General features: G+C 48.7%; 1 protein-coding gene across 6 annotated transcripts; it reads left to right on the forward strand.

Annotated features, from left to right (window-relative positions):
- The first annotated feature begins 596 nt into the window (after window positions 1-596).
- On the forward strand, window positions 597-21,076 carry ZNF70 (zinc finger protein 70). 6 transcript variants are annotated; one of them, XR_008517643.2, is made up of 3 exons: window positions 597-765; window positions 6,537-8,526; window positions 20,394-21,076. XR_008517643.2 is itself a non-coding variant. In XM_024239808.3 (2 exons), exon 2 carries the CDS (start codon window positions 6,616-6,618, stop codon window positions 7,954-7,956), a length of 1,341 nt encoding a protein of 446 aa, XP_024095576.3. In that variant the 5' UTR covers window positions 597-765; window positions 6,537-6,615; the 3' UTR covers window positions 7,957-12,758. The 6 variants fall into 6 exon arrangements, 3 of the variants coding, with proteins under 3 accessions (XP_024095576.3, XP_024095574.3, XP_024095575.3); XR_008517640.2 differs by lacking the exons at window positions 597-765; window positions 20,394-21,076 and adding exons at window positions 772-1,035; window positions 16,559-16,845; XR_008517642.2 differs by lacking the exons at window positions 597-765; window positions 20,394-21,076 and adding exons at window positions 772-1,035; window positions 16,559-16,784 and having other exon boundaries at window positions 6,537-8,144.
- The last annotated feature ends 6,591 nt before the right edge of the window (window positions 21,077-27,667 follow it).

Consider the following 27,667-nt stretch of genomic DNA (forward strand, 5'->3'; position numbering starts at 1 on the left):
CCGGTGCGCCTGAGAGGAGGCGCTTCATGTCGAATTCAGCCCTGGGATGCAGAGAGTTGGGGGGCTCAGGGTCCTGGGATGGTCTCGCAGACACTCCTAGTTCTTCGCCTGCCCCTTCTCATCTCTATTTCTGTGGGGGCGGGAAGGGCAGACAGGAACAGGGCTACCCTTGAAGCAGGTTGGGGGAGGGGGATCCTAACAGGACCCCGGTGCCTGTGTAGAGTGACAGGGTCGACAGCTCTGGGGCTCCACTCTCCTTTCCCTGAAGACCCCAGCTGCCTCAGTGGCTTCTGGCTTGCACCCAGCACCAGCGCAGATGCCCCGAGTGCCGGCGGCTCGAGGTCGGCCCGCCCGTCCGGACCTGTTTCCTCCTCTGCTCTCCTGCCAACGCCTGCCCATCTCTGTTTCCCCCACGTCCAGCACGCGCTTCGAGGACGGCCAGAGTCACCATGCCGACTGGAGAGACTCTCCTGATTCGGGTCCTTGTGTCCCGGGGCCCGGGCGGCTACGCGCGACGACAACCGGAGCGGTGGGACCACCGAGACGCCGGGACCTCCGCGCGGCCTAGAGTAGTCCCGGAAGTGCCCGCGGGCCGGGGGCGGGGCTCTGGGTGCTCGGGCGGCCGCGGGCTCCGCGTCAGCAGCTGCTGCGGAGCGAGGCAGCGTCGGCCGCGTCGGCCGCGGGTTGGAGCAGCTCAGGTGCGGCCCCGCCCCGCCCGCCTGCGGCCCCGCCCCGGCCCAGGTGAGCTGCCCCGCCCCGGCCCAGGTGAGTGGCCCCGCGTCCGCCGGTGTGACCCGAGTCCGCCTGACCACCTGTCCCTCCGGTGGTCCTGGGTGTGTGTGTCCCCAGTCGCGGGGAAGCCTATAGGGGCGCCACGTCGCCGCCTGGGCAGCGTGTGCGGGTCCGCGGCCACTCTTGGGCCCCCAGCCAGGAAACCTTGACTGCACTAAGGGTTTGCAGGGTGCCCAGGCCCTAGGGACTCTCTGGAGGATGGGATGACAGATGCAGGAGGACCCGGAGAAGGCCCCGACAGAGGTGGGAAGCATGGAGTTCCAGACCTTTGCATATTCGGTCCAAAAACACTTATCATGTTGTGGGAGACAGATAAAGGGTTGCCAACTTTTTATCCTGAGTGGAGACTTCAGCGTGTAGGGGCTATATAGTGGGAATGGAAAACCTCTACGGAGGGAAGTTTGAGAACACCAGGACTTAACGGGTGGGCAGAGGAAGAGTTGCAATGTAAAGATATCAAGAAAGAGAACTTGGAAAGCATGAAAATTGGGAACCAAGCGAGGGGTGGGGATGGGGTTGGGGGGTAGCTCAAAGCTTTCATGCACCCAGGTGGGCAATGTGGGCGGGTGAAGGAATATTGTCACATCTTCGTTTTTCAAGAGAAAGCCAGAAACCTACTGAGTTTTAAATATTGGCAACTAAGGAAAATGAACAGGAAAAGCCAAACTCTTCGAGAGCCAAACATAACATAGCAGGATCTTCAGGCTGCCAATTTGCAACCTCTGAAATGAAGGGTTTTGAGAAGGAGGTATTGGAGAGCAGTGCCAGATGGGGTGGGAAGGTGAAGACTGAGAAGAGAGGAATTGGCAATAAGGAGGTCATAGGATGCCAGAGCTGAGGTCCCAGCTGAAATCGGAAACTCGAAATTTGTCGTGGTGCCATACATAGTTGTATGATTTTTCTTGGCAACATTTAACAACTTAGGAGGAACTGGCCGAGAAGACTGGGACTTAGCGGCTAGTTGCAGCCGGACGAGGAGGTGAGCAGCATCGTGCTAGAGCGTGAGAGTTGAAGTGATGCGCATAGTATAGAGAGTCTAAGCTGGATGGAGAAGGGGTGGAACTGGAAAAGGAGAACTACAGTAAAAATGGCTTGGATTTCATGAGGTCGAAAAGCACAAATTGAGTGAGAGAGTTGGAAGGGTTGGAGATTATGGGTTGCTGAAGAGGAGGGGAAGGGTGAGAGGAGTTGAAGTAATCAAAGAATTTTTGAAAACACTTTAGGGCTGGGCGAGGGGGCTTATGCCTATAATACCAGCACTTTCGGAGGCCAAAATGGGTGGATCGCATGAGCTCAGAAATTCGAGACCAGCCTGCACAACATGGCGAAAACCTGTCTCTACAAAAAAATACAAAAATTAGCCAGGTGTGGCACGTGCCTGTAGTGCTTGTAGTCCCAGCTACTTTTTTTTTTTTTTTTTTTTTTTTTTTTTTTTTTGAGATGGAGTCTCGTCATGTCGCCCAGGCTGGAGTGCAGTGGCGCGATCTCGGCTCACTGCAAGCTCCACCTCCTGGGTTCACGCCATTCTCCTGGCTCAGCCTCCCAAGTAGCTGGGGGGACTACAGGTACCCGCCACCACGGCCGGCTAATTTTTTTTTTTTTTTTTTGAGATGGAGTCTCGCTCTGTTACCCAGGCTGGAGTGCAGTGGCGCGATCTCGGCTTACTGCAACCTCCGCCCCCCAGGTTCAAGCGATTCTCCTGCCTCAGCCTCCCGGAGTAGCTGGGATTACAGGCGCGCTGTAATTTTTGTATTTTTAGTAGAGACGGGGTTTCACCATCTTGGCTAGGCTGGTCTTGAACTCCTGACCTCATGATCCACCCACCTCGGCCTCCCAAAGTGCTGGGATTACAGGCGTGAGCCACCGCGTCCGGCCTTTTTTGTATTTTTAATAGAGACAGGGTTTCACCGTGTTAGTCAGGATGGTATCCTAGCTACTTAAGAGGCTGAGATAGGAGAATCACTTGAGCCCAGGAGCCAGAGGTTCCAGTGAGCTGTAATCACACCACTGCACTCCATTCTGGAAACAGAAAATACTTTAGTTCAGTGCTCTTTTTTTTTTTTTTTTATATCCAGTCTTTCTATTGGCTGAAAAATCATTTTAAAAAATCATTTCTGGGCTGGGCGTGGTGGCTCACGCCTGTAATCCCAGCACTTTGGGATGCCAAGGTGGGCGGAACACCTGAGGTCAGGAGTTCGAGACCAGCCTGGCCAACATGGTGAAACCCCATCTCTACTAAAAATACAAAAATTATCCGGGCCTGGTGGCGGGTGCCTGTAATCCCAGCTATTCAGGAGGCTGAGGCAGGAGAATTGCTTGAACCCAGGAGGCGGAGGTTGCAGTGAGCCGAGATTGCGCCATTGCACTCCAGGCTGGGCAACAAGAGTGACACTCCACCTCAAAAAAAAAAAAAAAAAAAATCATTTCTGCTGGGCATGGTGGCTCATGCCTGTAATCTAGCACTTTGGGGGGCAGAGGTGGGAGGATTGCTTGAGCCCAGGAGTTCAAGACCAGCCTGGGCAACATAATATTATCTCATCTCTACAGAAAAATTAAAAAATTAGCTGGATGTGTTGATATGCCCCTGTAGTCCCAGCTACTTGAGAGGCTGAGGTTGGAGGATCAGTTGAGCCGGAGAGGTCAAGGCTGCAGTGAGCTGTGATTCTACTCCTGCCCTCCAGCCTGGGTAACAGAGTGAGACCCTGTCTCAAAAAAATTTTTTTTTCCAAGTAGAAATGAGTTCTGTTATGACTATTCTGATTAATTTAGTATTTTTTTTTTGAGGCAGTTACTCTCTAGATTCAGTATAAGGATAATCGTGCCTTTGTATAGAGTTGTGAAGATTAAATGAGGTGGCTTGAAGGACCTATTACTGCCTAGCACAGAGTAGGTGCTCAGTGAATATGAGCTGTTGCTATCATTATTGTGTCACCTGAAGACTTTGCCTTTATCTAGCACAGAAGTTTCTGAATAGGGCTCTTTGGGGCTTCCTCAGGGGCCACATCTGGGAGGGGGAGTGCTGAGTGGGCTGTTCTAGCTTCCTTCCTTGTCCCTGCTAACACACCCTCCTTCAACTGGAGCAGCTCTGCTTTTGTCTATTTATTTTTATTTTTATTTTTATTTATTTTTTTTTTTTTTGAGACGGAGCCTCACTCTGTTGCCCAGGCAGGAGTGCAGTGGCGTGATCTCGCAAGCTCTGCCTCCTGAGTTCACGCCATTCTCCTGCCTCAGCCTCCCGAGTAGCTGGGACTTCAGGCACCTGCCACCACGCCCGGCTAATTTTTTTGTATTTCTAGTAGAGACGGGGTTTCACTGTGTTAGCCAGGATGGTCTCAATCTCGTGACCTCATGATCCACCCGCCTCAGCCTCCCAAAGTGCTGGGATTACAGGTGTGAGCCACCGCGCCCGGCCTTGTCTGTTTTATTTATTTATATCTCCTAGACCAGTGATCCCCAACCTTTTTGGCATCAGGGACCAGTTTTGCGGAAGACAATTTTTCCATGAATGGGTGGGGAACATGGGGGATGGTTTTGAGATGAAACTGTTCCACCTCAGATCATCAGGTGTTAGATTCTCATAAGGAGTGCACAACCAAATCCCTCGTATGCACAGTTTACAATAGGGTTCCAGTTCCTATGAGAATCTAATGCCACTGCTCATCTGACAGGAGGCAGAGCTCAGGCTATAATGCTCGCTCACCTTCCGCTCACCTCCTGCTATGCGGCCTGGTTCCTAACAGGCCACAGACTGGTGCCTGTCCCCCACCCTGGGGGTTGGGGACCCCTGTCCTAGACAGTTGACTTATTTGACTAAAGTGTTCTTTGACCAAAAAAAGTGACAGTTCTAGCACAAAAACAAATGGCTTTTCCTCCATTTGATAATTTATTCAACAACTGTGTACATTGGGATTGTGCTTTTGTGCTGGGGGCTGGGGAATCTGAAATGAAGGAGCACAGTATTTGCCCTTAGGGAATTTTCAAGCTAACGGTGGGGGCCTGAGATGGTCAAGAACCTGAGGGTGCAGAGAAAAAGGGACATTTGGACGAGTCCTGAAGGATGAGCAAGTGGCAGTCTGAGAATGGTCCTTACCTGTTAGGACCAGACAACAGCAGTGCAAATTAGTCATTGAGCTGGAAAATTAGAAGTGTTGGGGGGACCAGCCTGGGCAATACAGTGTGACCTCATCTGTACAAAAAGAAATAATTAAAAAAATTAGCAGAGTGTGGTGGCGTACACTTGCAGTCCCAGGAGGCTGAGGTGGGAGGATCACTAGAGCCTGGGAGGCAGAGGTTGCAGTGAGCCAAGATCACACCGCTATACTCCAGCCTGGGCAACGGGCAAGAGCCTATCTCAAATAAAAAAGAAGAGGTGTATGGGGCAGACAGGCAGGAGGTGGATTGGAAGGGCCAGGTGTGAAGGAGTTGAGCTGTCACAAGATCCTAAGAAGGGAACCACCAGGCCAGGCATGGTGGCTCATGCCTGTAATCCCAGCACTTTGGGAGGCCGAGGCAGGCAGATCACTTGAGGTCAGAAGTTTGAGACCAGCCTGGCCAACATGGTGAAACCTGGTCTCTACTAAAAATACAAAAATTAGCCAAGAATGGTGGCGGGCGCCTGTAATCCCAGCTACTCGGGAGGCCGAGGCCGGAGAATCACTTGAAGTTGGAAGGTAGAGGTTGCAGTGAGCCAAGATCGTGCCACTGCACTCCAGCCTGGGTGAAAGAGTGAAACTCCAACTCAAAAAAAAAAAAAAAAAAAAAAAGGAACCACCATAATCAGGCTTATGTTTTGGATATTTGACTCTATTGTTAGTGTAGGGCATGCACCGGAGGGAGAGGAGGAAGCTGGAGGTCAGCAGCTAGTTTGGAGGCCAGCCCTGAAAAGATCCCAGGAGGTAGCACTGAAGCCTGAGCTGCAGAGTGGCAGTGAGGACTGAGAGACAGAGACGCTGCCCATGCAGCCTCAGGAAGTAGATAAGAGGAGACCGGTAGGTTGAGAATAAGAGCGGCTATGCTGACTCCCAGGTTGGGGCACCTGGCTGGAGGGAGTGCGGCTGACCTAGGGTAGAGGGAAGAGCTCTCTTTCTCTTTCCCAGCAAAACCTGCCCCCAATGTCACCCAGTAGCTGGAGTCTTGCTACTTTTCTGCAATGGCCACACTTCCTGGTTGTTGTTGCTGTTGTTGTTGTTGTCTGAGACAGAGTCTCACTTTGTTGCCCATGTTGGAGTGCAGTGGGGTGATCTCCGCTCACTGCAATCTCTGCCTCCCAGGTTCAAGCGAGTCTCCTGCCTCAGCCTCCCTAGTAGCTGGGATTACAGGCACCCACCACCACACCTGGCTAATTGTTTTGTATTTTTAGTGGAGACGGGGTTTTACCATGTGACCAGGCTGGTTTTGAACTCCTGACCTCAAGTGATCTGCCTGCCTTGGCCTCCCAAAGTGCTAGGATTATAGGTGTGAGCCACCGCACCCAGCCCCCACTTCCTGTTTTAGCTCACCTTTCTGAACACCTTCAGCCCGTAGAGTCTAGACACCATGATGTGGCACTTGATTGTGTCTGTCTGTCTGCCTTCAATTGTCTCCGGTAAGCAAAACTTGCCTCTGACTCATTTGGGATCATCTTAAGGGCAAGATTGTGTCTTATGCGTATTTTGTTGTTTCTACCATAGATTCTAGGACAGGAAGCAGGCACATATGAGCGGCTTGACTTGCTGACTTGACAGAGTTCCCTGTTTTCTTTTCAGATTGTGAGAACAGTAAGTGTGGCCCAAAGAAGAACATTTTTAAAGAAATACAACCATTGGGGATGGTAGCAGATTCACAATGGAGTTTCCCCCAGCAACCAAGTTTGGTGAGACCTTTGCATTTGAGAACAGCTTAGAGTCACAACAAGGACTTTTCCCAGGGGAGGACCTGGGGGACCCTTTTCTTCAGGAAAGAGGTTTGGAGCAAATGGCTGTGATCTACAAGGAGATCCCTCTTGGTGAGCAGGACGAAGAACATGATGATTACGAGGGGAATTTCAGTTTGTGCTCAAGCCCTGTTCAGCATCAAAGTATCCCCCCAGGAACCAGACCCCAGGATGATGAGCTCTTTGGACAAACCTTCCTCCAGAAATCTGACCTCAGCATGTGTCAGATAATCCACAGTGAAGAGCCCAGTCCATGCGATTGTGCAGAAACAGACAGAGGGGACTCAGGACCTAACGCACCTCACAGAACCCCACAACCAGCCAAGCCCTACGCGTGTCGAGAGTGTGGGAAGGCCTTCAGCCAGAGCTCGCACCTGCTCCGACACCTGGTGATCCACACTGGGGAGAAGCCCTATGAGTGCTGTGAGTGCGGGAAGGCCTTCAGCCAGAGCTCCCACCTGCTCAGGCACCAGATCATCCACACCGGGGAGAAGCCCTACGAGTGCCGGGAGTGTGGGAAGGCCTTCCGCCAGAGCTCAGCCCTCACGCAACACCAAAAGATCCACACCGGAAAGAGGCCCTACGAGTGCAGGGAATGCGGGAAAGATTTCAGCCGGAGCTCCAGCCTCAGAAAACATGAGAGAATTCATACAGGAGAGAGACCTTATCAGTGTAAGGAATGTGGGAAATCCTTCAACCAGAGCTCAGGCCTGAGCCAGCATCGGAAGATCCATACCCTAAAGAAACCTCACGAGTGTGATCTCTGTGGGAAAGCCTTTTGTCACAGGTCACACCTCATCCGACACCAGCGGATCCACACTGGGAAGAAACCATACAAATGCGATGAGTGTGGGAAGGCCTTCAGCCAGAGCTCCAACCTCATTGAGCACCGCAAGACCCACACCGGCGAGAAGCCGTACAAATGCCAGAAGTGCGGGAAGGCCTTCAGCCAGAGCTCCTCCCTCATTGAGCACCAGCGCATCCACACCGGTGAGAAGCCCTACGAGTGCTGTCAGTGTGGCAAGGCCTTTTGCCACAGCTCTGCGCTGATCCAGCACCAGAGAATCCACACCGGCAAGAAGCCCTACACCTGCGAGTGTGGCAAAGCCTTCCGGCACCGGTCAGCCCTCATCGAGCACTATAAAACCCACACCAGAGAGAAGCCCTACGTGTGCAATCTGTGCGGCAAGTCCTTCCGGGGGAGCTCGCACCTGATTCGCCATCAGAAGATTCATTCTGGGGAGAAGCTATAGAAAGAGGAGCCCGCACAAAGCTTGAAAGCCTGTGCCAGATAGAGCCCTTATTCCACATCGCGTGGTCTCCAAGACCTCACCTACCTCCCTGATGCTGAATGGAAACCTTCCCACCTAAGCGCTCTTGAACATCCCACTAACAGGAAGGCCCCACGTGGCCCCTGGCCAAGCACGCCAGCTCTCAGCAGGTTTTCTGCATGGAAGGGAAGGTGGGGTGATAGGGAGGGCAGCCGGAAAAGATAGCTGGCCTTCAGTTTCTCCTTCTTGCATTTGACTCCCAAGCCTACAGGATTTCATTTTGCCCTGTCTTCACTTTTCCCAGAATCTAGAAGAATAAATGCCAAGAGGGAGAAAGTTGAATTAAACCCAGGAAAATATCAGATGAACTCTTTAAATCAGGCTGCAGTCTGGCACTTTTAGAAGACAGAAACCACACTCACAGTCCGAAGCAGTAGAAGAAAAATGAATTCAAAAGTAGATGTGTCAGCAGCAAAGTGGAATTTTCTCATTGGGTTGGGCATTGGTGGGGACAACCAAAACAGGTCTGCAGAGTAAAGGCAGGTCTGGAGGGTAGGTCTTGAGATTGGGGGTGAGGGTGGTGAGCCCCTGGGCGTGGACTCTTAACCCTCTCCTTAGCCCTAGGGCAGTTTCCCTCAGACAGCTCTGTTACAGGAGGATAGAGATTTGATCCTGTTGGCCAGAGGATGTTTGACACCCGGCTGTGACTCAGCCTGGACACTGGACATGACTGCCCTCCAGGAATAACCCCTCCCTGAGATATAGTGTCCCCAAGACCACAGTGTGCCTTGGACATCAGCAGGGCCTGGGTCTGGTCTGGTCTGGCAATGATGCAGCCCTCCTGCCCCAGTGTCAGGGGACCTGGGAAGCTGGGTGACTTGTTGGAGGAGGCCGTGTTCTAATCAGAAGTTCCACCGCCTCCTACCTGCGTGAGCTTGAACAAGTCCTGTAACTTCCCCAGGCTCCATTTCCCCATCCAAGAGTTGGGGTAATGGGAACTGGCCACGTGCCTCTAAGGGTTGGTGCCAGGCTGTCATTCAGAACACAGCCACTGTGAAAGTGCTTTGGCAACTGTGAGCAGTCATGGTGACTGAGGACAGAGACCCAGAGTGACCCCTGCCCCACCCCTGTGCATTTACGCGGACTGGAGAGATGTTCCCATCTGGTTTCTGAGCAGTGGGACCTCTCATTGAACAGGGCTTTCCCTCCCTCCGCCCCTTGCAGCCTGGGCTGTGTATGCCTGCGGATGCAGTGTCCCACACAAGGACACTTCCTCTTGGATGCCACCCTGAGCCTCCTGTAGCAGCAGTGTCATTCTGCACTTCCACATTCTGTCTGTCTCCCCCGCCTGCCAACTAGGAGTTTACGTGGGGCTTGTTTAAACAGTACCATTGCTTGTGTCCCGCCTGGACCAGTTCAGTCAGCTCCAGTGGTGGCATGTTTTAAAGCTCCCCAGGTGATTATAACTTCCTAGTGTGCAGCCAGGCTGTGGGCCCTGTGCTGGGCATTTTTTTTTTTTTTTTTTTTTTTTTAAGATGGAGTGTTGCTCTGTCGCCAGGCTGGAATGCAGTGGCGTGATCTTGGCTCACTGCAAGCTCTGCCTCCCGGGTTCAAGCGATTCCCCTGCCTCAGCCTCCTGAGTAGCTGGGACTACAGGTGCGTGCCACCATGCCCGGCTAATTTTTTGTATTTTTAGTAGAGACGAGGTTTCACCATGTTGGCCAGGATGGTCTCGATCTCCTGACCTCGTGATCTGCCCGCCTTGGCCTCCCAAAGTGCCAGGATTACAGGCATGAGCCTCCGCACCTGGCCCATGCTGAGTTTTTGTGCATCCCTCGACAGCTTCCAATGTCAGCCTGCTGGCTTTGGCTGAGCAGGGCTTGAAGGCCATCCTGTGTCAGTGCCCTCACGCCCCGCTCCCCGCACCCGGAGCCTCAGGGATGGGCTCAGGCTGATGGTCAGCTGGGCGCTTGGAAAGTGTTTGTCCGGGGCTTCGGGGATCTCTTTAGTCCTGGCTTCCCTTGGACTCCTCGGAGCTAGTGGGGAAGGAGGCAGTCTAGGCTGTTTTGAAGTTTCCTAAACATTTATGGCTGGGCTAACATGAACTCATCATGGTAACACTGGCTATTTCAGCTGATCAGAAGCTCAGCATGGCCATTATGCCTAGTTTTGATGAATAAACATGGGAAAGCCATAATTGTTACTAAGTGGGTCTTGATAGGCCAGAGATTTCCAAATGACAGATATGATGGACTGGAGAGGTCATTGTGGGAGTTCCAGCCATGCCTCTGTCCAGCCCCTGTCTTTGCTACGTGTGTGAAACATTTAACATTTAACCAGCACTCCATTGTCCACCAGAACCCTCTGTGTGACCAGTTGGACTGACTGGGTGGTGCCCTGGGCATTGCCTGCAAGTGGCCTGTCATTTCAGGCCTGTCTCTATCAAGAGTGAAGAGAGAATGCTAGGATGCAGTTGGGACAGCAGGTGGCATCAAGCAGGGGTCCCTGAAAGATCTACCTCCTCTTTGCACCTGCCCCTCTTCCCCACCGTTATCATCTGGCAAATGTCTGTTACCTATCTTTGGTCTCTCCCTCCCCATCCTTCCTGCACATCCCAGCCGAATTGATTTTTAAAGCATCATTTTGCACAAGTCACCACTCTCCTTAAAACCAACTTTCAGGAGCTTTTCTGCACGTAAACCCTCGTTTCAGCCAATCTGGTTTACCCACTCTGAGCAAGCCACATGGAGATCAGACCGCCCCTGCTCACTCCAGCATCACTCCTAGCTCATAATTCTGTGCTGTTCTTGCATTTTGAAATGTGCACTTTCTCCTCCTCTCCCTCCCTCTCTTTTTCTAATTTTCGTGTAACGTGGAGAATGAAGATCCCCCCTCTCTCCCAAGGGTTAACAGATAAACATGATAAGACCAGGTTCTTTTTTGGAAGTATGACCACCGCCTCATTCCCTCCGTTCAAATTCTTTCCTTGTTGTATTAGGTTTTTTTTTTTTTTTTTGAGACAGAGTCTCACTGTCGCCCAGGCTGGAGTGCAGTGGTGCAATCTTGGCTCGCTGCAACCTCTGCCTCCTGGGTTCAAGTGATTCTCCTGCCTCAGCCTCCTGAGTAGCTGGGATTACAGGCATGCGCCACCACGCCTGGCTAACTTTTGTATTTTTAGTAGAGATGGGATTTCACCATGTTCGTCAGGCTGGTCTCGAACTCCTGACCTCCTGATCTGCCTGCCTTGGCCTCCTGAAGTGTTGGGATTACAGGCGTGAGCCATGTGCCCAGCCAGCTTATTAGATTTTTTTTTTAAACTTTCTCATTCTATTTAGATTCTCAAACAGTGTAAAGTTATGAAACATCATCCCTGGCAATATTTTAATCAGTTATCTTTTAATTTAGTTATTCTTTGTTTTTGTTGTCTTACCTTTTTTTTTCTTTTTTCTTTTTTCTTTTTTTGAGATGGAGTCTTGCTTTGTCACCCAGGCTGGAGTGCAGTGGGGCGATCTCGGCTTACTGCAAGCTCCACCTCCCAGGTTCAGGCCATTCTCCTGCCTCAGCCTCCCGAGTAGCTGGGACTACAGGCGCCCGCCACCACGCCCGGCTAATTTTTTGTATTTTAAGTAGAGACAGGGTTTCACCGTGTTAGCCAGGATGGTCTCGATGTCCTGACCTCGTGATCCGTCTGCCTCGGCCTCCCAAAGTGCTGGGATTACAGTCGTGAGCCACTGTGCCCGGCCTTTTTTTTTCTTTTTATGGCAGTGGTTTACTTAGATGTTGTTGAGTAGTACAAAACTCCAACTCTTGCTTTTATTTGCTAATCTCATTGTTTTGTCAGCATATATGTGTTCTCTCTCCTTTTTGTTTGGTTTTTTTACTTTGTAATTCTAAGATTACTTAGATATAATTAATCATATTTTAAATATTTCTAGTAAATGTAGATACTTTGGTCTATTTTTTTTTTTAACTGAGTCTCGTTGTGTCGCCCAGGCTGGAGTGCAGTGGCGCGATCTCGGCTCACTACAAGCCCCCGCCTCTCCGGTTCACGCCATTCTCCTGCCTCAGCCTCCTGAGTAGCTGGGACTACAGGCACCTGCCACCATGCCCGGCTAATTTTTTGTGTTTTTAGTAGAGACGGGGTTTCACTATGTTAGCCAGGATAGTCTCAATCTCCTGACCTCGTGATCTGCCCGCCTCGGCCTCCCAAAGTGCTGGGATTATAGGCGTGAGCCACCGCGCCCGGCCTTTTTTTATTTCTTCTTCTTCTTAGAGTGACAGCTTTGTCTGCACTCTGTAAGTTTTGACATGGTGTTTTTTGTTGTAGTATTAAGAATTTCCTTTTGCTCAAGTGTTATTTAAAAATATTTCTAAGTGGGCCAGGCGTGGTGACTCACACCTGTAATCCCAGCACTTTGGAAGGCCGAGGTGGGTGGATCACGAGGTCAGGAGTTTAAGACCAGCCTGGCCAACGTGGTGAAAACCTGTCTCTACTAAAAATACAAAAATTAGCTGGGCGCAGTGGCGGGTGCCTGTAATCCCAGCTACACGGGAGGCTGAGGTAGGAGAATTGCTTGAACCCGGGAGGCGGAGGTTGCAGTGAGCCGAGATTGTGCCACTACCCTTCAGCGTGGGTGACAGAGCAAGACTCCGTCTCGGGGAAAACAATAACAACAACGACAAAAGCAAAAAATAACCGGGCGCGGTGGCTTACGCCTGTAATCCCAGCACTTTGGGAGGCCGAGGCGGGCAGATCATGAGGTTAGGAGATCGAAACCATCCTGGCTAACATGGTGAAACCCTGTCTCTATTAAAAATACAAAAAATTAGCCGTGCGTGGTGGCAGGCGCCTGTAGTCCCAGCTACTTGGGAGGCTGAGGCAGGAGAATGGTGTGAACCCGGGAGGCAGAGCTTGCAGTGAGCCAAGGTGGCGCCACTGCACTCCAGCCTGGGCGAAAGAGCTAGACTCTGTCTCAAAAAATATATATATAAAAAAATATTTCTAAGTGATGAATGCTTAGGGTATTGCTGCTTATTTCTTATTGTACTGTGGTGTCAACATTTCTAAGTGTCCATAGGACTTCTTTGGGCCTGAATATATTATCAGTTTTTATAAAAGCATTTGTGTAATCTCAAAATATGTTTTTATTTTACCAGTTCTATTTGTTAACTCAATTTTTTCATTATTTTATTCAAATCCATATTTTCTCTGACTTTCATTTACTTTAGAGTTCTTAATCCGGGGGTCCATGGCCTGCCTAGGAGTCTTTAGTATGTAGGGGTTTAGGAGTTGCAGACCCCTAGGGATCGAACAAAGCTGGGTATGTGCATGAAGGAATTTTGCTGGGACAAGGATCTGTAGTATTTACTATATTTTTAAATGCCTCTGTGACACCAAAGCAGTTCAGAACACTCATTTACCTGATCTAATCATAGTTTGATTTTTGTGTGTTATATCTTTATGTATTCCTGTTTCACTTTTAATTTCTGTATGTGTATTGTCGCTATGTTGTGCAGTTTTTCTCAAGTCATTTTTGAGAAATAGGCAGGGTATGAATTATCAATAAATAAGTATCATGTTTGGGGCATATATATTTAATAGTGATATATTGAAAAACTCGGCCGGGCACAGTGGCTCACGCCTGTAATCCTAGCACTTTGGGAGGCCAAGGTGGGCGGATCACTTGAGGTCAGGAGTTTGAAAGGAGCTTGGCCATAATGGTGAAACCCCATCTCTACTAAAAATACAAAAAATTAGCTGGGCATGGTGGTGTGCGCCTGTAATCCCAGCTACTTGGGAGGCTGGGGCAGAAGAATCACTTGAACCTGGGAGGCGGAGGTTGCAGTGAGCAGAGATTGTGCCACTGCACTCCAGCCTGGGTGACAGAGCAAGACTCCATCTCAAAAAAAAAAAAAAAAAAAAGAAAAGAAAAACTATGCTAAGTACCCTCTTTGCCTCTTTTAATATTTCTAGCTTAAACTTGTCTTTTCCAAATACTATAATTGAAGCCCCCTGCTTTTCTTGAATTTGCATGGTAGAGTTTAGCTCAGCATTTTATTTTTTAAATTTGTGTATATATTTTGCTATACATCTGTACATAACAAGTTGTTAGAGTTTGTTTTCTGGTTCTTTCTGTAATTTATTTTTGTACAAGAAGTTCTATCATTAATACTATTGAGCAAGGCATAATTTATTTTCATTTTAATATTTTAATATATATTAACTAATTTAACCTCAAAAAGCCATGCTCACCCCTCACTCCCATCTCTAGGAGTTATTAACCATATGTGGAGTGTCATTTCTGGATAGACTAGAGGTCTGCCATTGGGCCCACCTGTCTCTCTTCTTGTCATATTTGGGTTCAGTGCCAGGATCTGCCCTGAGCCCATTCCTCAAGTTACAGCCTCTGACTTCAGGGTCCTCAGCTATAACATGGGGGAATGATGACACTCACAGCCTTGGGGGCCTCAGCGGTATAAGGAAAGCAAACATGCTTAGCAAACTATGAGGTGCAGTTGATTATTACACTATTAGTGTTTTGAAGTATTTCTTTTTTTTTTTTTTTTTTTGAGATGAAGTCTCACTCTGTAGCCCAGGCTGGAGTGCAGTGGTGCGATCTCGGCTCACTGCAACCGGGATCAAGCGATTCTCCTGCCTCAGCCTCCAGAGTAGCTGAGATTACAGGCACATGCCATCGCACGTGGCTAATTTTTTTTTTTGGGGGGGGAACGGAGTCTCACTCTGTTGCCAGGCTAGGGTGCAGTGGCGTGATCTCGGCTCACTGCAACTTCCACCTCCCAGGTTCAAGCAATTCTCTTGCCTCGGCCTCTCAAGTAGCTGGGATAACAGGCATGCGCCACCATGCCCTGCTAATTTTGTATTTTTAGTAGAGGCATGGTTTCCCCATGTTCACCAGGCCGGTCTCGATCTCCTGACCTCAGGTGATCCACCAGCCTCAGCCTCCCAAAGTGCTGGGATTACAGACATGAGCCACTGCACCCGGGCCTCCTATGAGTCTTTAATGCCAGGGATGCTTCCTCAAGATAAAGGCTCATGTCCATTTCAGTGTCGACTGTCAGGGACTCAGCTGCAGACTCTTTTGACTCATCTGCTTTTTATTTGTTTTTAATTTTTTGCAAGCCTTTATGCTGCTTTCCTGTCTTTCTCCTCTTCCTGAGTTCCCTTCCCCGTACCTACAGCGTGGCCTCCACACATACGAAGCTTGCAAGCTTGCTATTTGCTGCAAAGATACCTGGACTGACAATCTCTCTTCTGTCATCTGGGCAGCCAGACTGAGTGTCCCCTTCTACCTGGGTGCCTGTGTGCATGTCCTCTAACCCCTAACCCTTTGCAGCTTCTGGGTTTTTTTTTTCCTTTTTTTCTTTGTTTTTTTGGAGACAGAGTTTTGCTCTTGTTGCCCAGGCTGGAGTGCAATGGCAAGATCTCGGCTCACCACAACCTCTGCCTCCCGGGTTCAAGTGATTCTCTTGCCTCAGCCTCCCGAGTAGCTGGGGTTATAGGCATGCGCCATCATGCTCGGCTTATTTTGTATTTTTATTAGAGACGGGGTTTCTCCGTGTTGGTCAGGCTGGTCTCAAACTCCCTACTTCAGGTGATCCGCCCGCCTCGGCCTCCCAAACTGCTGGGATTACAGGCATGAGCCACCATGCCCGGCCAGCTTCTGTTTCTTTATCTATAAACAGTACTGTCATGAAGATGCAATGAGATGAATTTTAGCTCAGAGCCTGCCACCTGGTGACTTACCCATGTTAGGTATTGTGGTTACAGCCCTCCTGTCAAACCACTTCTCCAACTCTCTTTCTAGCCTCAATTCATTTGTCAAAGCGTTTGGCCCCAGTATTTTGCTGCATATTCAGAAGTATGACCTCACATCTGCAGAATGCCACTGGCTTTCACACGAGGCCTCCCAGAAAGGGATGCCAGGCCTCAGACACTAGCTGGTGGCTCTCAGGACTTGCCACTCCATTTTCACATTTTTCAGGACCACACGGCATACAGTTGGTCTCACAGTCTTTCCTGTCTTTCCAGTGGTCAGCTGCAGCCCAGTTCTAGGGCTTCTGTTGGGGAAGACAGGAGAGGGCTGGGAGTCAGGGCACTAAAATGTGTCAGACGAAGCTTTGCTTGCAAGGAGCTTACCACCTGGGTGGTGGAGAAGGCCCAGAAGGCACTACTACAGTGCTCCCAAATCAGGAAAAGATCGCTAAATGCCCGTACTACTCAGGATCACATGGGAGTCCAGAGTTGGACACCTGGATCAACTGGGAGTCTACCTGACATTGATGATGTTTGGCTAGAATACTGATGAATGAATGGGAGGTAGCAAGACCGACACTGAGGGAAGGGCATCCCAGGCACAGGGAAGAGCATTTAGGAAGGCTTGAAACAGTCGGATGCATTCTGGGAACTCCAAGTAATTCCATTCTTAAGTTGAGCCAGGGCTAAAAATCTTCAAACTACAACACATTCCAGCCATTGGTCTCTTTTTCTCCCTCTGTTCCATCCCATATAGCTCAATACTATAGCTAGATTTATCTTTCTTCCTGCCTTTCTTTCTTTTTTAAGATGGGGTTTTGGCCGGGAGCAGTGGCTCACACCTGTAATCCCAGCACTTCAGGAGGCCGAGGGGAGTGGATCACCTGAGGTCAGGAGTTCGAGACCAGCCTGACAAACATTGAGAAACCCCATCTCTACTAAAAATACAAAATTAGCTGGGCGTGGTGGCGCATGCCTGTAATCCCAGCTACTTGGGAGACTGAGGTAGGAGAATTGCTTGAACCCAGGAGGCGGAGGTTGCAGTGGTCCGAGATTGAGCCATTGCACTCCAGCCTGGGCAATAAGAGCGAAACTCTGTCTCAAAAAAAATAAATAAATAAAAATAAAATAAAATAAATTTGGCTCCTCTGATTTTAAAATCGACTGGGGCTCCCTATGATCTAAAGGACCAAGATCAAACTCCCTCTCTTGACATTCAAAGCTCTTCACAGCCTTCCCCCAAACTCTTTCCACGTCTCCTCCCTACCTTTTGTTATAGTTATAGCCACTTGGATGACTTCCTGTTCTTCAAACAGGCCAGTCACTCTTTTTGTCCAGACTTCTCCCTCTGCCTGCAATGTTCTTCTCCCCTTCTTCCTTGGGCAAATTCCCCCTATCTTCCAAGACCCAATGCAGAGGACGGGTTTACTAGAAGCCCCTTCAGGGTACTCCCAGTGCCTAGAATCCAGCCTGTCATTTTGGTTGAATAATTAATCAGATCAAGAACATCTTCCCTGAGTTCCCAACAGAGACGCCCCTCACAACATGCCCTCGTGCTCCCTGCACTCCTCCTCCATGCTATGTTGGAACTTCTTGAAGTCAGGCTTCATTTCTTTTCTGTTTCCTTCCTTCCTTCCTTTCTTCCTTCCTTCCTTTCTCTTTTTTTTTTTTTTTTTGAGACAGAGTCTCACTCTGTTGCCCAGGCTGGAGTGCAGTGGCGCTATCTCAGCTCACTGCAACCTCCGTCTCCCAGGTTCAAGCGATTCTCCTGCCTCAGCCTCCTGTGTAGCTGGGACTATAGGCGCCCACCACCACACCCAGCAGTGGGAGGCTGCAGTGAGCTGTGATGGCACCACTGCACTCCAGCCTGGGTAACAGAGCAAGACCCTGTCCCTAAAAGAAAAAAGAAATGTTTGAAACTTACATTTTATTAACAGCAAAGATAAAGAAGCTCAATTCAAGGAAGAATGAATAACCCCTACCAAGTGATTTGGGAGCAATGACAGATTTTGTTAACTAAAGAAGCAAACTCCAGCAGTGAGGACGTGACACACCAAATCCCCAAAAGGGTCAAAGCTCTGGGTCACAGATAAAATCTTCCAGAGCAGTCATTCTCAGACTGTCATTCTTGGCCATCATAATTATCGCCCAGGAACTTGCTACAAATGCAAACTTTTGGCTGGTCGTGGTGGCTGACACCTGTAATCCTAGCACTTTGCGATGCCTAGGCAGGCGGATCACCTGAGGTCGGGAGTTCGAGACCAGCCTGACCAACATGGAGAAACCCCGTCTCTAATAAAAATACAAAAAAATTAGCTGGGCGTGGTGGCACACACCTGTAGTCCCAGCTACTCAGGAGGCTGAGGCAGAAGAATTGCTTGAACCCGGGAGGTGGAGGTTGCAGTGAGCCCAGATTGCGCCACTGCACTCCAGCCTAGTGACAATGAGACTTCATATCCAACAACAACAACAAAAAAAGCAAACTTTCAGGACCCACCGGCTTACCAAATAAGCTACTGAGCAGGGCCCAGCCTAGTGCCATTACTTTTAATGGCAAAACCCACAATTACTTTTGCACCGATACAATAGTAACATCAAGGATCACCGGTCATAGATCAGCATGACAAATATTATTACAGTAATAATAGGCTGAGCACGCTGACTCATGCCTGTAATCTCAGCACTTTGGGAGGCCAAGGTGGGTGAATCACCTGAGGTCAGGAGTTTGAGACCAGCCTGACCAACGCTGTGAAACCCCATCTCTACTAAAAATACAAAAAAATTAGCCAAGTGTGGTGGCGGGCCTCTGTAATACCAGCTACTTGGGAGGCTGAGGCAAGGGAATCACTTGAACCCAGGATGCAGAGGTTGCAGTGAGCCAAGGTTGCACCATTGCACTCCAGCCTGGGCTACAAGAGTGAAACTACATCTCAAGGGAAAAAAAAAAAAAAAAGACCCCCAAAAGGTCTAGCCAAGATCAAAATAACTGAAACCTTTTTGTGGACAAGAAATAGGCAAAACTGTTGATTGGGGTGGACACCCGGACCTGCATGGGGCCAAGGGAGGCCCTGGTGACTGGATGCGTCTCTTTTGTGAGGCAGCTGGAGGTAAAAGCCCCGGTGTGGACAACCTCCTTGGAGATGAACAGACCCTGCAACCCAGCAGCTCCAACCCTAGGACACACCTGGATAAATCTCACACGAGCCACTACTGCAGTGTACTGCTGGAGTGTACATGGCAGCATTGATTGAACAAGTGAAAAATGAAAACAGCCTAAATGCTCAACAGGAAAAGGATAGTGGTGAATCCACACCGTGGAACATACTCCAGCAGTTAATATGGATGAGCTGGAACTTCAGGTATCGGCTGGGCGCCAGTTGCTCACATGTGTAATCCCAGCACTTTGGGAGGCTGAGATGGGAGGATTGCTTGAGCCCAGGAGTTCGGGACCAGCCTGGCCAACATGGCGAAACCTTGTCTCTACTGAAAATACAAAAATCAGCTGGGCATGGTGGTGCACACCTGTAGTCCCAGCTACTCAGGAGGCAAAGGCAGCAGAATTGCAGACCACAGGCATTCAGAGAAATAAACAAAGTAATTTGTTTCTTTTTTCTTTTTATTTTGAGAGAGAGTCTCACTCTGGTGCCCAGGCTAGAGTGCAGTGGTGCGATCATAGCTCTCTGCAGCCTCAAACACCTGGGGTCAAACGATCCTCCTACCTCAGCCTCCCAGGTGGCTGGGACTATGTGCACATGCCACCCAGCTGATTTTAACAACTTTTTTTTTTTTTTTTGAGACGCAGTCTCACTCTGTTGCCAGGCTGGAGTGCAGTGGTGCGATCTCAGCTTACTGCAACCTCTGCCTCCTGGGTTCAAGAAATTCCCCGCCTCAGCCTCCCTAGTAGCTGGGATTACAGGCACGCACCACAACGCCTGGTTAATTTTTTGTATTTTAGTAGGGACGGGGTTTCACCATGTTGCCCAGGATGGTCTCGATCTCCTGACCTCGTGATCTGCCTGCCTTGGCCTCCCAAAATGTTGGGATTACAGGCATAAGCCACTGCGCCTGACCTTTAACGACATTTTTATTATAGATGGGGCCCTACTCTGTTGCCCAGGCTTCTCTCAAACTCCTAGGCTTAAGTGATCCTCCAGACTTGGACTCCCAAAGTGCTGAGATTACAGGCATGAGCCACCATATCTGCTCAGTGGTAATTTCAGATTATGCTAAATTTCAAAGATTAATCAAGGGAGATGTGAGAAGGTGAGTGGAACACATGCTAATTTATTTATTTAGAGACAGGGTCTCACTCTGTCACCCAGGCTGGAGTGCAGTGGTGTGATCTCAGCTTACCGCAGCCTCAATCTGGGCTCGAGATCCTTGTGCCTCAACCTCTTAAGTAGCTGGGACCACAGGTGTGCACCAGCACTCCTGGCTAGTTTTTGTATTTTTTTGTAGAGATGGGATCTTGCTATGCTGCCCAGGCTACAGATAAGAATTTATATCAGGTGGAACTGAGAAACACATTATGTGCCCTTCATTCCTCCTGTTTAAAATTCCCTTCTTGCCTTTTCCCTTTTCATATGTTAGGTTTTGAGCTCCTTGGCCTTAATTTTTTTTTTTTTTTTTTTTTTTTTTTTTGCAGCTTATGGAAAACTGATATTGAGCTTGAGAATGTTGTGAGAGAAAAGCAATTTCAGGGAGACAAGAAAGAGAGCCTAGGCACAGTGGTTCTCACCTGTAATCCCAGCACTTTGGGAGGCTGAGGCGTGTGGATCACCTGAGGTCAGGAGTTCGAGACCAGCCTGTCAACATGGTGAAACCCCATCTCTACTAAAAATGCAAAAATTATCTGGGCGTGGTGGCACACACCTGTAATCCCAGCTACTCAGGAGGCTGTGGCAGGAGAATCACTTGAATCCGGGAATCCAGGAGGTGGAGGTTGTGGTGAGCCGAGATCGTCCCATTGCACTCTAGCCTGGGCAACAAGAGTGAAACTCCATCTCCAAAAAATAAAAAGAAAGAAAGAAAGAAAGAGGATGTGTCTCTTTTCAGCAGCTGCAAAGTGGTAGACATCATTTCATGTCATAAAATTGATTCAAAGAATCTTGCCTGAATAAGGTGTGTAATTGATATACTCACGAAATTTGTTCTGTTTTCTGTTGCTAAAAGTGATACTTGGGAACAAGATACTAAAACATGCAGAAAATGGATAATCTCAAAAACATGCTGTGTGGAAGAAGCCAGATCTAAAAGAGCACCCCATATAATTCTATTGATATGAAATTCTGGAAACACCAAATCTAATCCATAGTGACACAGAGCAGATCAGTGTTGCCTGGGTCAGGGCTGGAAGGTGGATTGACTGGGAGGGGTTAGAAGGAACTCCCTGGAGTAATGAGAAAGTTCTTTTTTTTTTTTGAGACAGGATCTCACTTTATCACCCAGGCTGGAGTGCAGTGGCTCGATCTTGGCTCACTGCAACCTCTGCCTCCCAGGTTCAAGCAATTCTCCTGCCTCAGCCTCTGAGTAGCTGGGATTGCAGGCATGCACCACGACACCCAACTGATTTTTATATTTTTAGCAGAGACAGAGTTTCACCATGTAGTCCAGGCTGGTCTTGAGCTCCTGACCTCAGGTGATCAGCCTGCCTTGGCCTCCCAAAGTGCTGGGATTACAGGTATGAGCCGCCGCACTGGCCTAGGGAAAGTTCTTTTTTGTTGATTTGTTTTTGTTTTTATTTTGAGACAAGGTCTCATTGTGTTGCTCAGGCTGGAGTGCAGTGGCGCTGCCTCAATTCACAACAGCCTTCCTGACCTGGGCCTAGGTGATCCTTCCACCTCAGCCTCCCAAGTAGCTGGGACCACAGGCCTTTACCAACACGCTTGGCTAAATGTTTAAATGTTCTTTGTAGAGACGATATAGCACTATATTGCCCAGGCTGGTATGGAACTCCTGGGATCAAACAGTGCTTCCACCTTGACTTCTCAAAGTGTTGGGAATACAAGTGTGAGCCATTGCACCTGGCTTTAATTTTTTTGTGTGTGTGTGACAGCTTCTTGCTCTGTCACCCAGGCTGAAGTGCAGTATTGTGGTCATAGCTCACTGTTGCCTCCAACTCCTGGCTCAAGTGATCCTCCTGCCTCAGCCTCCTGAGAAGCTGGGACCACAGGTGCATGCCACCATGCCTGGCTAATTTTTTTTAAAAATTGTAGCCAGGTATCTCCTATGTTGCCCAGGCTCTCCTGGAAGTCCTGGCCTCAAGCAATCCTCCCGATTCAGCCTCCCAAAGTTGGGATTACAGGCATGAGCCACTGCACCCAGCAGAAAGTTCTATATCTTGATAGTGGCAGTGGGTATTCAGATATATCCGTGTGCTAAGCCCTCATCAAACTGTACAGTTAAAGTGAGACCCTGTCTCAAAAAAAACCTATACACTTAAAATAAGTGCATTGTATTGTATGTAAACTATACTTCAATAACGTTTATTTTAAGTAATAAAACAACTGTCCTCGGCAGTATTTGTACAAAGGGGAGGGGTCTTTGAAGACACTCAGAATTCAGACATTATTTTTAGGTCTTGCCAAAAAAAAAACTCAAAACCAAAAACCTTTAACCTCAAAAACCGCACAAAAGGCGGCTGAGGTGGGAGATCAGAAATGCCTGTTATTCTAATTGGATGTTGTGTTTGATAATTGTTGTCACGATATTGCTATTAGAATATTAAAGTAACAATTAAAATATCAAATGACATCTCTGTACACATAAAGATATAAACACTTGTATTTATTTATATATGGGTCGAGCACGGTGGCTCACACCTGTCATCCTAGCACTTTGAGAGGCAGAGACGGGAGGATCACTTGAGGCCAGGAGTTCGAGACAAGCCTGGTCAATGTAGCAACACCCCATTTCTATTAAAAAAAATCTGGCTGGGCACAGTGGCTCACACCTGTAATCCCAGCACTTTGGGAGGCCGAGGAGGGCGGATCATGAGGTCTGGAGATGGAGACCACCCAGGCTAACACAGTGAAACCCTGTCTCCACCAAAAATACAAAAAATTAGCCAGGTGTGATGGCGGGCGCCTGTAGTCCCAGCTACTCAGGAGGCTGAGGCAGGAGAATCGCTTCAACCCAGGAGGCAGAGGTTGCAGTGAGCTGAGATGGCACCATTGCACTTCAGCCTTGGTGACGGAGCGAGTCTCCATCTCAAAAATAAAATAAAATAAAATAAAGTAAAAAAAATAAAAACTATACATTTCATTCATATATACCCAGAGTATGAAAATTGGCAGTTCTCTTTTCTCGCAATATATGTGTATAATAAAACCCGTGACTCTGTCAATTCCTTCTTCAAACATAAATTTGAAAGTCTTTGAGGCTGGGCATGGTGGCTCATGCCTATAATTTCAACACTTTGGGAGGCTGAGCTGGGAGGCTGAACTGCTTGAGGCCAGCAGTTCGAGGCCAGCAGTTCAAAGCCAGCCTAGGCAACATAGTGAGAGCCTGACTACAAAATGCTTTCTTTCTTTCTTTTTCTTTTCTTTTCTTTTTTTGAGACGAAGTTTCACTCTTGTTGCACAGGCTGGACTGCAGTGGTGCGATCTCAGCTTACCACAACCTCCACCTCTGGGGTTCAAGCGATTCTCCTGCCTCAGCCGCCCGAGTAGCTGGAATTACAGGCACCCGCCACCATGCCCAGCTAATTTTTGTATTTTTAGTAGAGACAGGGTTTCACCATGTTGATCAGCCTGGTCTTGAACTCCTGACCTCAGGTGATCCACCCGCCTCGGCCCCCCAAAGTGCTGAAATTATAGGCATGAGCCACTGCGCCCAGCTTTTTCAGAATTTTTTGAGAGAGTCTGGCTCTGTGGCCCAGGCTGGAGTGCAGTGGTGCGATCTCAGCTCACTGCAACCTCCACCTCCCGGGTTCAAGCAATTCTGCCTCAGTCTCCCAAGTAGCTGGGATTACAGGCACCTGCCACCACGCCTGGCTGATTTTTGTATTTTTAGTAGAGATGGAGTTTTGCCATGTTGGCCAGGCTGATCTCGAACTCCTGACCTCAAGTGATCCCCCTGCCTCGGCCTCCCAAAGTGCTGGGATTACAGATGTGAGCCACCACACTTGGCCAATTGTCACTCTTAGTCACTGTAAGAACTGGTTGTTGGAAGAGCTTGGCACCTCTGCTCTCTCGCTTCCTCCTTTGCCATGTAATCTGCGCACAGCTCTCCTTTGCCTCTGCCATGAGTGGAAGCTTCCAAGCCTGCAGCAGAAGCAGATGCTGGGGCCATGCTTCTAGCACAACCTGCAGAACCGTGAGCCAAACAAGTCTCTTTTTGAGAAAAAAGACAAATGACCCAGCCTCAGCCTCAGCTATTCCTTTATAAGCGGACAAGCTACTTTATTCGGATGTTTTGAGAAGTAGATGAGATAATATGGGTAGAGCCCCTAGATGAGGGTCTGGCACATAGTGTATCATTCAGGACAGGCTAATTAAGCTGCAGTAACAAACAACTCCAAAACCTCAGTCTTTTGACTCAATAAAGGTTTATTTCTCATTCATCCTACACATCCATCACTGGTTGGAAAGGGGGCTTTGATTTCCATAAGTTGCTCAGGGATCCTGGCTGAGAGGTGTTCAATTTCGACATGTGCTTCTGTGATCACCAAGACAGGAAAAAGGGATGCAGAAAATCAGGCATTGGCTCTTAAAAATGTTGCTGCCTGCTGGACGCGGTGGCTCACTTCTGCAGTCTCAGCACTTTGAGAGGCCGAGGTGAGTGGATCACCTGAGGTCAGGAATTCAAGATCAGCTTGGCCAATGTGGTGAAACCCCATCTCTGCTAAAAATAAAAAAATTAGCTGGATGTGGCAGCATACGCCTGTAGTCCCAGCTACTCAGGAGACTGAGGCTGGAGAATAGCTTGAACCTGGGAGGCAGAGGTTGCAGTGAGCCAAGATCATGCTATTGCATTCCAGCCTGGGTGACAGAGTGAGATTCCACCTCAAATTTTTTTTTTTTTTGCTGTTTAAGGCTGGGTGTGGTGGCTCACACCTGTAATCCAGGCACTTTGGGAGGCCAAGGTGGGCAGATCACTTGAGCTCAGGAGTTCGAGAGCAGCCTGGTCAACATGGCAAAAACCCATATCTACAAAAAGGACAAAAAATTACCCCAGTGCAGTGTCGTTCACCTGTAATCTTAGCTATTTGGGAGGCTGAGTTGGGAGGATTACTTGAGCCTGGGAGGCAGAGGTTGCAGTGAGCCGAGACCGTGCCACTGCATTCCAGCCTGGGTGACAGAGTGAGACCCTCTCTCTCTCTCTCAAAAAAAGAAAAAATTGCTCTTTACATTTTATGGACCAAAAAAGTCACATGGTCACCCCTCACATGACAAGGTCAAAGACATGCAATTCCACTTCGTGTCTAAAAAGAGGGAGAAAGAAATATTTGCTGAACTTCCATGGTTCGTTATCATAATTTAAAAAGTGGACAGATGGGAGCTCACTGAGGATGCGACATTTGAGTTGAGGCTTCAATGATAAAGAAGCAGAAATTGTAGGAGCTACAGGTGCGAAGTCTCAAAGGCAGGAACGGGCTTTTGAGGAACAGAAAGTGGCTTGAATGTTTGGAGAACGGTGAATGAGAGTAAGAATTGAGCAGGGGCTGGGTCACACAAAGCCTTGTTGGCCATTGTGAGGAGTTTCAATTATATTTCAAGTGCACTAGGAGACCGGGCATGGTGGCTCAAGCCTTTAATCCCAGCACTTTGGGGGGCCGAGGTGGGAGTATCATTTGAGCCAAAGAGTTTGAGACAAGCCTGAACAACATAGTGAGACACCAAAATGTCATCAAAAATTTTAAAAATGAGCAGAGCATGGTGGTACATGCTTGTGGTCCCAGCTACCTGGGAGGCTGAGAGGGGAGGATCACTTGAGCCTGGAAGGTCGAGGCTGCAGGGAGACGTGATGGTGCCACTGTACTGCAGCCTGGGAAACAGAATGAGACCCTGTTTCCAAAAAAAACAAAATAATAATAATAACAAAAATAGGTCGGGTGCAGTGGCCCACGCCTGTAATCCCAGCACTTTGGGAGGCTGAAGCGGGTGGATCACTTGAGGTCAGGAGTTCGAGACCAGCCTGGCCAACATGGTGAAACCCCATCTCTACTAAAAATAGAAAAATTAGCTAGGCATGATGGTGTGCACTTGTGGTCCCAGCTGCTCTGGTGGCTGCTGCAGGAGAGTCACTTGAGCCCAGGAGGTCAAGGCTGCAGTGAGCTATGATGGTACCATTGCACTCCAGCCTGGGCAGCAGAGTGAGACCCTGTCTCAAAAAGCTGCTACATTGGTACTAAACTACATAATTATGTAGTCAAATTATTCTTTCTCAACACACATTGATATATTGATGAATATATGTGGGAGTTTTATTACTGAAGCATTTCTTTAGTCTATTTGCTGTAGAACCACATAGCCTTCCTGGTTTGTGCTAAGATGTGAACTGAAGACTGGGCACAGTGGCTTATGCCTGTAATCCCAGCACTTTGGGAGGCTGAGGCAGGCAGATCACTGGAGGTCAGGAGTTCGAGACCAGCCTGGCCAACGTGGTGAAACATGGTCTCTACTAAAAATACAAAAATTAGCTGTGTGTGGTGTCATGTGCCTGTAATCCCAGCTACTTGGGAGGCTGAGACAGGAGAATCGCTTGAATCCAGGAGGCGGAGGTTGCAGTAAGCTGAGATTGCGCCATTGCACTCTAGCCTGGGAGACAAAGTGGGACTCTGTCTCAAAAAAAAAAAAAAAGTGAACTGATACATTGGGCTGTGACTTCATGAAAAGATATTATTATTGTTTATAGTACTGGTACAGGTTTGTACCCTACAAACACAAAAATTGTAATAACTTCTACTGCACAAAATTATCATAAAAATGCAAACTCTATGTTAAAAAAGTTACCCGGGTGTGGTAGCCCATGCCTGTGTCCAGCTTCTCAGGAGGCTGTGGCAGGAGGGTTGCTTGAGCCCGGGAGTTAGTGGCTGCGGTGAGCTATGATTGTGCCACTGCACTCCAGCCTGGGTGCCAGAGCACATCCCTGTCTCTAAAACAAGCAAACAAAACAAAACAAAACTCTACGTGTGAGATTGCATATACCAAATGATTGAGGCCATTCTGTTAGGACTGATGAGACATTGTGACTAGGTATCAACAAGAATGGAATTGCATGCTTACAATTGTACTTCTCTGATGACTGGAAATACTTTACACATGTTAGCTTCTGGGTCCATACATATCCAACATTATTTCTTTTTTCTCTTTTTCTTTTCTTCTCTTTCTTTCTTTCTTTCTTTTTTTTTTTTTTTTGAGACAGAGTCTTGCTCGGTCATCCAGGCTGGAGTGCAGTGGTGCAATCTCAGTTCACTGTCACCTCGGCCTCTGGGGTTCAAGCGATTTCCCTGCCTCAGCCTCCCGAGTAGCTGGGATTACAGGTGCATGCTGCCATGCCTGGCTAATTTTCCGTATTTTTAGTAGAGCTGGGGTTTCGCCATGTTGGCCAGGCTGGTCTTGAACTCCTGACCTCAGGTGATCCTTCCGCCTCAGCTTCCCAAAATGCTGGGATTACAGGCATGAGCCACCACGCCCAGCCTTCAAACGTTATTTCTCCTCTACTACCCACATTTTTTTTTTTTTTTTTTGAGACAGGGTCTCGCTCTGTCCCCCAGGCTGGAGTACAGCGGTGCGATGACAGCTCACTGCAGCCTCAACCTCTCATGCTCGAGCGATCCTCCCGCATCAGCCCCCTGAGCAGCTGGGACTACAGGTATGTGCCACCATGCCTGGCTAATTTTTGTATTTTTTGTAGAGATGGGGTTTTGCTATGTTGCCTAGACTGGTTTCGAACTCCTGAGGTCAAGCAGTCTGC

This window comes from Pongo abelii, chromosome 23 (genome assembly GCF_028885655.2).
Source record: "Pongo abelii isolate AG06213 chromosome 23, NHGRI_mPonAbe1-v2.0_pri, whole genome shotgun sequence".
Lineage (NCBI taxonomy): Eukaryota > Metazoa > Chordata > Mammalia > Primates > Hominidae > Pongo > Pongo abelii.